At 49.4% G+C, this 12,655-nt stretch overlaps 1 protein-coding gene and 1 gene segment (V, D, J or C); one reads left to right on the top strand and one right to left on the bottom strand.

Annotated features, from left to right (window-relative positions):
- Positions 1-12,655, bottom strand: part of LOC104846689 (immunoglobulin heavy constant gamma 1-like) — an 868,336-nt gene that overhangs the window by 460,706 nt on the left and 394,975 nt on the right.
- The window catches only part of LOC111752811 (uncharacterized), a 355,617-nt gene that overhangs the window by 303,604 nt on the left and 39,358 nt on the right, over positions 1-12,655 (top strand). For 3 of the 5 annotated variants that reach the window (XR_010318810.1, XM_064273601.1, XM_064273602.1), the window contains one exon: positions 11,981-12,123. The exons of the other annotated variants lie outside the window; for them this stretch is intronic. Coding sequence is in view for 2 of the 3 variants with exons in the window: in XM_064273601.1 (XP_064129671.1) it covers positions 11,981-12,123 (143 nt within the window). In the remaining variant the exon portion in view is untranslated. The remainder of the gene's footprint in view (positions 1-11,980; positions 12,124-12,655) is intronic. 5 annotated transcript variants of the gene reach the window in all.

The raw sequence follows: 12,655 nt of genomic DNA, 5'->3' as shown, positions 1-12,655 counted from the left end.
CAAGCTTGAGGTGGGACTTTTGTGCAACAGCTGTGTCACTGTAGTAGTAGCAGTAACCCCCACTGCAATACTGTTCCAGTGACACATGTCCTGGGAACCCAGGGCCTCAGGATGGGGCAGTGGCTGGCCCCTGGGGAACCTTCTCTCTGGTGGACAGAGGGCTGGGACCAGACCCTGTGTCTTGCCTGGAGCTGGGCTGGCCTGGGATGGGGGAGGGTTTGGGCAGTACTTCCGTTTGGGGAGGGAGGTGTGAGAAGCGTGGAATGGACCCCAAGTGTTCCCAGTCTCCTAGGGTGCAGGCGATGAGTTCTGTGCATGCTGGGGACACACGCCAGGATAGAGGCCACCGGAGGCTGGTGCAGAGCCAGGGCTTCAGTGTTGCTCTCTGTGAATGTTGCATGCATGGGCCAGGTTTGGAGGTGGGGGTGGTCCCCAGTGGTGCTGCTGGTCTGAAGAGTGTGGAATTGGGGAGGCTACCTTGAGGATCCCTCTTGGTGGGCAGCTGTGGAGCACCGCCTGCCTGCAGACTGAAGAGGGGCTGGAACTAGAGGTTCCCTCACCTGGAAGGTGTCTGGGGACCTAGGGAGAGTGAGGCCCAGGGCACATCTGTAATTTCTCTGGGAAAACTTTCTAATCTGTTGTAGTAGAGCCACTGGCAGACTGTAAAATGTTTTGAAAATTAAACCAAAAAGTGAAAGTAAAAATGAATTCATTCTCTGAATTACCTTTCCCTGATTCATCTGTTCTATTTACACTCCTGTCATCACATGGTGTGGGGTTCTTTTGAGCCCTTTTACCAAACAGCGTTCTTCCAGGAGCTCTGCTCCTGCCAAGCATAGTTTGTAAACTGGAAAAGCTTGCAGGACATTCCTGCTAATGGCTGCACCATGAGTTCTTTAGTCAATAGTTTGCTTCTAACTTTTTTGTGATCACAAATAATTGTCTGAAGAATGTCTATTCATAAAACGTTTTCTGTCTTTTCCTAATATTTCCTAGTCATTTGTGTTTCTTTTGCAATTTGTCTGTTATATCTTTTGTCCATTTCATTTAAGAGTTTTGCTATTTTTCTTCTTAGCATCTATGAGTTCTTTGCACACTAGTGTTATAAAACATCTACATATTTGCTGAACATTTTAAGTTTATTATTTGTTTTTAAATTTTGATGCCTTTAAAGTGTACAAAACCTCTAAGTGTGTTATCTAGTTTCATGATTTAGGTTTTGGAGTGAAGCTTTGTCTGACTGGGTGGCTTTTTGGGTCTCTCTTTGGAGCCTCCGTCTTCTGTCTGGAGAGCTGGTTCAATGTCATTGTTCTCCCTCATGGCACCAGTGCTCCTGCTGGGACTTCAGTTTCTTCCAGTACACCTTCCGTTTCTATTGAGCCTACCGTGAGCTTCTCATTTCTCTAAGTGTTGGAGTGAACGTTAAATAGTTCCCAATTCCTGGTTTAATCCTCGATCCATGAACTGGACGGAATATGATTTTTAGTATTTCACTTATGACTTTTGGTTCTTTATTCCTATGGAAATTAGCCCTCATTTCTCTTTTGGAGACTGTTGGATTTTGGTATCAAGGACATGGTTCATGAAAGGAAATTTCTCTTGTTTTACAGAGTCCTGAAATGTTTTCACAAAGTGGGATGAACACTTTTGTGAAAGTCTGAAAAGCTACCCATCTGAGCCTGAAGGAGTCTGTGCCATCTGAATTTTCACTATTTGAGGCCAACGATTGCATCCCATGTCAGCTAAGTCCTCCCCTGTACAAGTGCTGTGCTGCCACTGAAGTGAGTTAAGGCATCCAGAATGCTCCCAGTGGAGGTGGTACATGGTGCAGATGGTCTGGGCACTTAACAAAGAGCCGCGGTGAAGACAGTGGGGGCACTCTGTGAGGATACAGCCATGAGAGGCGGACATACTGTTGGCCATGACTGTGGCACCTTTCCTTGAGGAAACCTCACTGGGATGGACTATGAAAAGGAGAGGAGAGACAGAGAGAGACAGTAACAGACATAGAGACAGTTGAGACAGAGAGATAGAGAGAGGTGAGACAGAGAGAGACAGAGACAGAGAGACAGTGAGACAGAGACCAACCGAGAGAGGCAGAGACAGAGGTGAGACAGTGAGATAAAGACAGAGAGATAGAGAGATAGTGAGACAGAGACAGAATGAGATAGAGATAGAGACAGAGACAGAGAGTGAGAGAGATCTAGATAGATATAGAGAAAGAGACAAAGAGAAGTGACAGAGATAGAGATTTGAGATCCTGTCTGTGCTCCCTGCCTGAGAGGTTATTTGCTGAAGAACCTAGGGAACCTCTCAGGGTTGTGAAGCTATACCTGACCTGGTGGGTGTCTGTCCATCTTGGAGCTCAGGACCCATGCACCACTGCAGTAACATATAGAGTAAGTGCCCATCCTCACCGTGCATGGGTTACTTGGAGGCCTTTTATATCATTGTGGTCAGCAGTACCTGCCCCAGGGAGGCTGAAAGAGATGCAGAAGCCAAAGGGGGAGATCAGGAGTTCTCCAGCCCAGGGGAGGCGGACAGCTAGGACTGTGAATCAGAAGTGTGCTCCATATTCTGTGAGAGCACAAGGTGTGACTCAGGGGCAGAGACCTGGGCCCTCGGAGCTCCTCCCAGCTGTGGCTGTGGATCAGCGGTGGCCTCTGGCCTTGCCCTCTAGGTCCTCTCAGTATGGCCTTGACTCCAATGGCCTGAGAGGTTGCGCTTGCGTCCACCTCTCACTCGTGCCTTGGTGTCCCTGCTCAGAGGACTCTTTGCTCTTTTGCTGGCTTCTCTCTTAGGGAGTCAGGGTTGGACCCTGAGCTCCCAAAAGGGATAGGAGGGAGGGACAGGAGTCACAGCTCAGGACTTGGAGCAGTTCCTGCACTGCCAAGGGGAAGTTTTCAAAAAATACACTTATACTCTTTCACTACATATCCCATTATAAATGCAGTATCTGTGACTGGGGAAAGTTTTCAAACATGGGGAAGAGTGTTAATGGATGGAGCATGTCCCCTCTCCCTCTCCCTCCATGTCTACCAGGCTGGGTTCACCCCTGTGATCACAGTAAGGAGCCCACATTTCAACTCTCTTGGTGTTCTCTGGGCACACATTTGGAAGAATCGAAGTACCCTGGTGAATACATGCCTAGGTTCCACCTCCCTTCCGCAGATCTGGTATTTCGAATTGAATTGTGTCTCCTCAAAATGTGTCAACTTGGCTAGGCCATGGTTCCCAGGGCTGTGTGATTGTCTTCGTTTTTGTCATTTGATATGATTTTCCTATGTGTGGTAAATCCTACCTCTATGATGCTAATGAGACCAGATTAGAGGCAGTTATGTAATGAGGCAGGACTCAATCTAGAAGTTTAGGTTATATTTTAAGTCAATCTCTTTTGAGGTATAAAAGAGAAAAGCAAGCAGAGAGACAGGGGACCCTCATGCAACCAAGAAAGTAGTGCCAAGAGCAGAGCTCATCCTTTGGACCAGGGTTCCCTGTGCTGCAAATTTCCTAGACCACAGGAGAATGGATGACAAGGACCTTCCTCCAGAACCCACAGAGAGAGAAAGCCTTCCCCTATAGGTGGCGCCCTGAATTCAGACTTCTAGCTTACTAGACTGTGAGAGAATAAGTTTCTGTTCCTTAGAGCCACCTACTTGTGGTATTTCTGTTATAGCAGCACTAGATGCTTCAGACAGCTGGTCAGTAGGCCTCCAACTGTGGCTGATTCCCCAGGAGCTGGGTCTCCTTTTCTATAGTTATCAGTAGGACATCCTTGTCCCATTGTCTCCAAATTCTGGCATTCATGGCTGAGTGGTGGGTCAGATGCCTTTTGTCTTGTGGGAGTTGATGGGTACTACCAGACTGCAGGGCAGGGTGCTGCACCACGAGCTTTGGCTGGGAATTTTGGGTGAGTGCTGTGTCACTGTGGTAATAGCTATAACCCCAACTGCCATATCCTCACAGTGACACATGCCCTCACATAATCCTCCTGCCTAGCATAGCCTCATTCTCCCTTTGCACTGGGGATTCCGAGAGTTCCAGAGGTTTTGGTATGGAGCTCAGGTGAGGAGTGATGTCTCTGACGAGCCCTCTGGGGGCCAAGAGACAGGTATTCTCCAGGGCTGTTGCATGTGGCCTGGGTGAGTGCCGAGGGCTCCACTGTGGCCAAGGAAGAGCCCCATGGTGGTCAAATGGCTGGGTGGTGTCCTGAGCATGTGAGGTGGTTTACCTGCTAGTGCCTTTGTACCATTGGTGCTCCTGCTCCAGGAGGGCCTTGGGGTCTGAAGCTATTTCCATCGTGTGCTCTGTGTCCCTCTTGGCTGAGTGGACCGTAAACCATTAGGGTATTATATCCCTCTTGAGTTTGGGTCTGCTGAAGGCTCTAGCTTCGGAATCAATCCTGGGATATCACTCATGCCCTGGGTGCCCAGGGTCTGGGGATGGGGCAGTGGCCCCTGCGGAACCCTCTGTCTTTCAAGGAATTGTTATATTTCATCTAAGTTATCAAGTTTGTGGGCATAGAGTTGTTCATCAAATTCCTTTATTATCCTTTAATGTCCATGGGATCAATAGCGATGACTTCTTTTTCATTTTTGGTGTTAGTTATTTATATCTTCTCTACTCTTTTCATGGTTAGCCTGGGTAGAGATTTATCAGTTTAACTGATCTCTTCAAAGAATCTGTTTTTGGTTTCATTGATTCTCTTCTATTAACTTTGTTCTCAATTTCATTGATTTCTGCTCTATTTTTATTTGTTTTCTTTTTTTTGCTTGTGTCAGAATTAATTTGTTATTCATTTTTTGGTTTTCTAAAATGGAAGGTTAGAATATTGATTTTATTTCTTTCTTCTTTTCTAACATATGCATTCAATGCTATAAATGTCTCTTTAAGCACTCTTTTACTGCATCCCAACATTTCGAAAAGTTGTCTTTTCATTTCCATTTAGTTCAAGGTATTTTTAAATTTCTCTTCAGACTTCTCTTCTGACCCATGTGTTACTGAGAAGTGTGTTGTTTAATTTCCAAATATTTTGATATTTTCCTGGCATCTTTTTGTTATCGATTTCTAGTTTAATTCTGTTGTGGTCCAGAATATACTTTAATGATTTTTATTCTTTTAAATGTGTTAGGCTGTATTTTATGTGCTGATGATCCACTCCCAAGACACCCTGAGCTTCGTTCCTGGTCTCACATTGCAGGCATGCTATGTTTGCACTGCTGTGATGGTCATCTGTACCTGGTTGCAAACCCCAGGGGTCAGGGTGCTTTTGTTCTGGACTCTCAGGGCTTGATATGCACTAGGGGTGCTAGAATATTTACTGAATGAATGAAATTGTTGTGGCTTTGGGAGTGAATGAAGTAATATATTTGTTGACTGGTTGTCAGGGGGATGGCACAAGTTACAGAGAAATATTCAGGGTAATTCTATCTTGAAGTAAAAGCAGCATTTTTTATATACTGTGTGTAAATGGAGGAGAAGGTGTGAGGCCAAAGGAAGCTGAGGTTTCTGACTGAGAGGCCGGAAATGAAGAACAGGAAGGGAAAATTGATGTCTTAAAGCTGATTTGTGAGGCCTTGCTGGCCTAGAGCTTATCTGCTTCCTGTGTGTGGAAGGTGAGGGGCCTGGAGCCAGAAGGTGGGGCTGCCTCTCTGCCCAAGGGGCACCACAGGTCTGGCTGAGCTAATGCCTCCCAAGGAGGGCTAGGAGGCTGGTTGCCGACATAACCGTGCAGTGGCCAAGGCCAGGGCTGACCTGGAGCCCAGAGCATCAGGTCCTCAGACTCCTATGCCCTTTGTTGAGCTTGCCCATCTGGACCTAGGAAAGGCAGCTGGGGAGTGATGCCCTGTGTACCCTTCTTGTGTGGGGCACCGACTCATGCTGTAGAAGACACACTGGGACCACAGTGATGATATGGGAGAAACAGGTTGTTGAGCACACATGGGAGTAGCATGGGGAATGGGCTGAGCCCTGTCCCACCCAGCCAGATGAGCTCCTGCTGCTCCACTGTCCTCTTGATATACCAAGAGGAGCCTGGACCCTGACTGACTGGTATAGTATCCAGAAAGCCAAAACAGGTACTTTGAAGGCCATGGAGGGGTACAGGAAGGACTGGGACTCCATAGAGACCTGGCTGCCAGGATGATGTCTCCCCTGGCTCTGAGAACAAAAGCCTTGGCTTAGCTGCAGGTAGGTCGAAGGACAAATAGGCAGAAGTGTTGAAGGTCTCTTTCCCTGCTTAGGGGGTAGGAGGATCTACCACCTGCCTGGGCTCCCCAGGGATGCCTCCATTTGAGTCTTTCTGGCATAATTTTACCTCTCTGGCTCTGACCCAGCGTGGGTATGTACTGTTGGAAGTCCACATATGAGCTGAACCTCACCTTCAGGGTGTTGTTCCTGTCAGCCTTCCTGAACGGAGTCTATGACCCTTAGTGAGCTCTGGTCACACAGTGGGTACCCCAAATTCACTCCTCAGAAGTTCTTCCCCAGCTCACGCTTTCTAGTCCTCATGAAGAAGTAAAGCCCGTGCGGAGTCTAGGCTGTTATCCTGGGGTTAGTGTAGAACGTGGCAGGCCTTAGTGTTCCACCACTGGCCTTTCTCCCTGACCCCTGCCCCTGCTGGCAGCTGTCCATCCACTTTCTGCTGGAATCCAGTTTTTCATTTGACCTTTCACACAGTGGTAGCTACCACCATACCCACCTTGTCACAGAGCACCACAAAATCCTTCTGTACCTTTTACTGCCTTTGGAGAAGGGCCCCAGGCAGAGGCTGCATGGGTGTGGGCTTGAGGCAGTCTGTGGACTTGGCTCTGAGCCTCTCTAGTCCTGGAGGCCACTGAATGAGTTCTGTTTGAGATGTGTGTCACTGTGGCTCCATCTACACCCACTGCATCATGGACCTGCAAAAATTCTGCTGGGTCTGCCAACATTGGCTATTCCTGGCCTTGACAGGGTGGGGTGGGTGTCCCTCAGCCCTGGACTTTTCTCCAGAATTCCAATTCTCCAAAGTCAGTGCACAGGTCAGGATCTGCCCCTGCTTGTATGGGGTGCAATGGGGGCATGGGGGTCTGCAATGATGTAGCCATTTGGATCACAGCCTCGTGATTAAAGCCCAGGTCAAGGAGGCCTGGTGGTCCTTTTCACTGTCACGGGGTACCCTGAGCCTCTGCAGTGCTGTTCCAAAGGGCTCTGCCACCCCTAGTCCTGGCTGTGTTGGCTAACACATGAGGGGGCCCCCAAGGGGCTTCTGGCTCTGGTGTGAGCCACTATGGAAGTAATCACACCTGAGAGGGTTTTGTACAAAATGTTCACTTGTCCAGAGTGAAGATCCAGGGTTCTTGGGGGCTCAGGAGCCAAGGAAAGAGACACGGTGGGGGGTGGGTACGGCAATGGGTTAGGGGTGGCAAAGGAGCATCTTTAGCTGAGACCCTCCCCCCCACAAGCTGCCTGAGCTACTCCTCTGTACTGGCATAACTGTCTACCTACTAGGTGTTGGGTGGAGGAGATGGGACCTGGAGAAAGGCCCCACCCCGAAGGGGTAGAAGGTAGGTAGAAATGGGTTCTTCCGCTGAGTGCACCTGTAGGTGACGTGGCTGGTATTTCCTGGGAAGTCAGCCACAGTGGTAGTAACCATCCGAGTATCACAGCATTACAACCTCATACCAAATCTTGAGCATCCAGCCTCTGTGCCCCCATCTGGCATGGTTTTCTGGGGCTTCCCACTTGGGGGAAGGAAGAGAATGTATCAGAGGGGAAGAAGGAGAGGTGCAGGCTGGGGTGTCTTGAGGTCAGTGTTGTAGAGGAAAAAAATCACAGAGTTTAGTAAAGCAAAAATAAAATTTTATTTGGCATGTAGTCAGAAAGGCAAAAATGGGAAACTGACAAGCATGTTGCTAGAGCCATGTTTGCAGGATTCCAATGAAGGTTACAGAGTCATCAGTGTATATTAACATTCCAAACGGACAAAACCAAATCCTACATTTTGAATTGTCTTTTTTAATGATCACTGGTACAGGTTTCAGTAAGAGACAGTCAGGAGGGTCTTCATTGGTCCAACAAATTTCTATTCACTAAATGCTAATAGAAAATGATAAGAATGGAAAGCCTTTTGTGTTCTGGTTGACATGAAGGTTACTCTAAAAGATATTTCCCAAGAGTGTTCTATCTATTATTGTCTTTATCTCAGGGCACACGTGACGTGTCCTCGTGAGACCAGCTCCAGCTGGGTCACATTCTCTACGCTCAAAGACAGGGAATAATGACTCCAATATTATTTCCTAAATCACTAGTGAAGTAGTGCTTGGGGGCACTCTGGTAAGAGTCACTGGGGCTTGAAAGGGGGGAAACCCAGAGCGTGGGGTTACCACCACCCATCTCTGTCCAGATAGCCTTCTTTACCCCTTCTGGAGTGGCGGCCTGGGTGTGGAACAGGCTTGCACAGGCCTCCATCCTACCCTTCTGTGGCCTCTGGACCAGGCTGTAGGCTTTGGTTCTTTTGGGGGTGCTGTGCAGGGCAGGGCAGAGCCTGGGGGAACTAATAGCTCTGAGCTCTCTGTGTTGGGCCTCAGGGCCTTCAATGGGCTAAGTGGGCAGGGGCCCAGCAGTTCAGGGTGGGAGGTGGTGAGTGGGATAGGGTTGTTTGAGGCCCAGGTTGCAAGACGTCAACCTTCCTTGCACAGGAGCTCATGCTCGCCACCACCAGGCAGTGGGCAGCCTCACAGCCTCAGAGGCCCTGGGCCTGTTCCTGCCCTTAGGAAAGGGCAAGAGAGTCTGTGAGGTCAAGCTAGGAGCCAGTGCAGTCCAGGGGAAGAGTGGCCTGATACTGCCCAGCTGAGGGAAGCTGTGTGTGGTTTCTCTGAACTCTTTTGGGTGGCACTGGGGAAGCTGTGGCTGGGGGTCCTGGGGATCTGAGCACCCCTAAGCTCAGCCAGAGGTGGACAGTCAGAGTCCTCTTCTGCACAGGTACCTCCTAGGTGGGCAGTGGGTAAGGGTGTTTGCTGTTGACAGACATGTGTCTGTGTGTCTTGAGCCTTGTTATGGAGAGAGGATCACACTTCCAACCACTAGAACCTTTGGGAGGACAGCATGAGGTGACCAGGCCTAGCTGCTAACATGGCCAGCAGAAGCCAGGCAATTATGAGCAGGGGCCATGGCACTGTGGTAACTACTACTACTCCACCACCCACAGTGACAGAGACCTAGACAATATTGCCTGCCCTTGTAGGGGCTGGAGGACAACAGAGTGCCTTAGAGGGCTGGGCCAGGTGCCTTCGGACGCTGAGCAGCCAGTGGTGTAGGGGAAGGGTATCCCCAGCGAAAGAGAATGGGGGCTTAATGGAGGCTCCCTAGGAAAGCATGGAGACACAATCACCAGGATAATGGATCAGAGTCCTTGGTCTTCAGGAATTGCCCCAGTAGCCTGAGCGAGCAGCTAGGGCTCTCAACTCCCCCCTTGCAGTCTGGGGGAGGCTTTCCCAAATCGTTCACAGCTCATGGCTCACTTTCTGCCTGGTGAGGGAGTGAAGATGAAGGCCCTACAGTCAGGCAGGCAGAGGATAAGGGGTTAAATGTGTACACACCTGACACCAGCTCTGTACCTGCCTCTATCTTTGCCTAGTCCCAGGCCAGGCCCTACACTGCCCTTTTGAACAACCTTGAGCTCATATGGTTGTCCCTACCCCAAGCACAACATCCCCTCCCTCCAGGTGGCCAGATTCACAGAAGCGCATCCTCCAACTTCCCTCCCTCTGCCTCATGTTTCAGGGTCTGGGAGGCACTGGGGCTTGAGTGAAGCAGGTTGTGCTGCCATGGGTGGTGCCACTGTGAGCACCATAGTCGTAGTCATCTACCACAGCTTGACATTCTGTGACAAGAACTGGGTCTGGAGCCAGGGCAGGCTGGCTACATGCACAGAAGCAGAGAGGGTCCAGGAGGCCAGCCTCACCCCATGGCCACAGCTGCAGGACTAGCTGGTGGCCTGGAGTGGTAGGGGATCCATAGGTGCTGTCTCTATCTAAAATGGGGGGAAGGGCATTGGGGAGTCTTGCATTTGAGATGCCCAGCCATGGCCCTGATATGTTTACTAACCCCAAGTGAGGAAGGGGGACTTTTGTGGGTTGTCCAAATGATGCCAGAAGACAATGGTCATCAGGGAGGGGGTGGCGAGGGGGTGGGGTTCAAGAGGAGAGAACCCACTATGAGCTAGATTAGGCTGTGTTGTGGGGTTGGCTTTGGCTTGTCTGTTTCATGACCTGTTTGGGCTTCCCTGTCGACTTCTCTGTGGTGACTTCAGGAGTTTGATGTTCCAGGGAGCCATGTCACCACTGTGATACTGTACCTGCTGGTTTGGGTTGTAGGCTGCATGGCTGTTCATCATGGATTGAATTATGTCTCCCCCCAAAATGTGTGTATCATTTGGCTGGGCCATGATTCCTGATATTGTGTGATTTTCGTATGTGTTGTAAATCCTGCCTCTATGATGTTAATGAGGGACAATGGGTAGCAGTTGTGTTAGTGAGGCAGGACACAGCCTACAATATTGGATTGTGTCTTGAGGGAATCTCTTGAGATATAAAAGAGAGAAGGAGGCAGAGAGCAGCAGGGACCTCATACCACAAAGAAAGCAGTGCCCGGAGCAGAGCATGTCCTTTAGACCCGGGGTCCCCACACTGAGAAGCTCCTAGTCAGGGGGAAGATTGATGAGAATGCTGACAGAGAGAGAAAGCCTTCCCCTGAAGGTGACACCCTGAATTTGGACTGTTAGCCAACTTTACTGTGAGAATTCTCTTTGTTAAAGCCCTCCACTTGTGGTATTTCTGTTATAGCAGCAGTAGGTAACTGAGACAATGCAGTATCCCTCCAAATCCATGCTGGTGTGTCTCTGTTTGTCTTAGTTATCTAGTGCTGCTATAGCAGAAATACCATGAGTGAGTGACTTTAACAAACAAAAATGTATTTTCTCCCATTTCAGGAGGCTAGAAGTCCGAATTCGGAGGACTGGCTCTAGGGGAAGGCTTTCTCCCTCTTTCTGCTCTGGGGAAAGGTCCTTGACTCTTTTTAGCTTCTATTCCTAGGTTCCTTGGAAGACCTTGTGGCCTGTAACATGTACTTCTATGCTTGCTTAATGTGCTGTTTTATATCTCAAAAGAGATTAACTCAAGACAAGTCCTACACTAATACTGCCTCATTCACATAACAAAGAAAGCCCATTCTCAAATGAAATTTTAGCCACAGGTATAGGAGTTAGGACTTGCAACACATATTTTGAGGGACACAGTTCAATCCATAACATCTTTCAAAATCCTAGGCAGGCTAGTAGTGCTTGGTGGGAAGGCCTGGGGCATAAGGTTGGCTTTTTGCAAGACATTGTGAGGCTGTGGCCATACCAACTGGAACTATGACAGTTATGCCACAGTGGTACAGACCTGCTCCCAATCCTCCTCTGGCAGGGTGCCAGGCAGGCTGCCCCAGAGGTAGATACTTGAGCTTGGGGCTGAGCTCTGCCAAGGTGTTGCTTGCTGAAATGTCTGGGAGGCCTCTCGTGGTGGCGTGGCATGGCTGAGCTGGTTGGTGTCTGTCCAGAATCAGCCAATCCCCTGCCTCTGCAACAGCACCCAGAGTCGGTGAGCACCCAGCCCAAATGTGCATAGGTTACTTGGGGGTCTTTTATACCCTCAGGGCCAGCAGTACCTGCCTCAGGAGGAGGGAGCAGAGGCCAAGATTGGAGGGCCAGGCTTTTGCAGCCCAGAAAAGGGGGAAAGGTAGGAGTGTGAATTGAAAGTTTCCTCCTTATTCTGTGAGAGTACAGGGTATGCCTTAGGGGCAGAGACCTGGGTTCTAGAAGCTCCTCCCCGCTGTGGCTGTGTGTCAGCAGCGGCCCCAGGCACTGCCTCCTATGTCCATCAAGGGTGGCCTCCATTGGGATGCCTGGAGAGGAGCATCTGCCTCCACCTTGGACTTGTGCCTTGCTGTTCCTTTGCAGGGGACCCTTTTTTCTTTTTCTGGCTTGACCATCATGGAGTCAGGGGTGGATGGTGCCCAGAGATCCTGAGCTCCACACAGGGGCAGGTAGGAGGGACAGAAGTCCCAGTTCAAGACGTGGAGCAGTTCCAGCACTGCCAAGTGGTAAGTTTTCAAAAAATACACTTATATTCCTTAACTACAAATCACATTATAAATGCAGTACCTGTGTCCTATAGGGTCGCTATGAGTCGGAATTGACTCGACGGCACTGGTTTTGGGTGCCTGGTTAAAATTTTAAAATATAAAGAAGAGTGTAAATGGACTGGGCATGTCCCCTCTCTCTCCCCGCATGCCTACCAGGCTGGGCTCTCCCCAGTGATCTCAGGCATGAGCCCGCCTTGTTACCCTCTTGGTGTTCTCTGTGCACACATGAGGAAAGATCACAAACTGGGGTGAATACATACCTCGGTTCCACCTCCCTCGTGCAGAGCTGGTGTTATTGATTGAGCTGTGTCTCCCAATAATGTGTGTCAACTTGGCTAGGCCCTGGTTCCCAGTATTGTGTGATTGTCCACCAGTTTGTCATTTGATGTGATTTTCCTATGGGTTGTGAATGCTAACTCTGTGATGTAAACAAGGCAGAATTAAAGGCAGTATATTAATGAGGCAGGACCCAATCTACAAAGTTAAGTTG

Source organism: Loxodonta africana, chromosome 21, assembly GCF_030014295.1.
Source record: "Loxodonta africana isolate mLoxAfr1 chromosome 21, mLoxAfr1.hap2, whole genome shotgun sequence".
Classification (NCBI taxonomy): domain Eukaryota; kingdom Metazoa; phylum Chordata; class Mammalia; order Proboscidea; family Elephantidae; genus Loxodonta; species Loxodonta africana.
The sequence above is the reverse complement of the archived record's forward strand: the minus strand, read 5'-3'. Positions and strand labels throughout refer to the sequence as shown.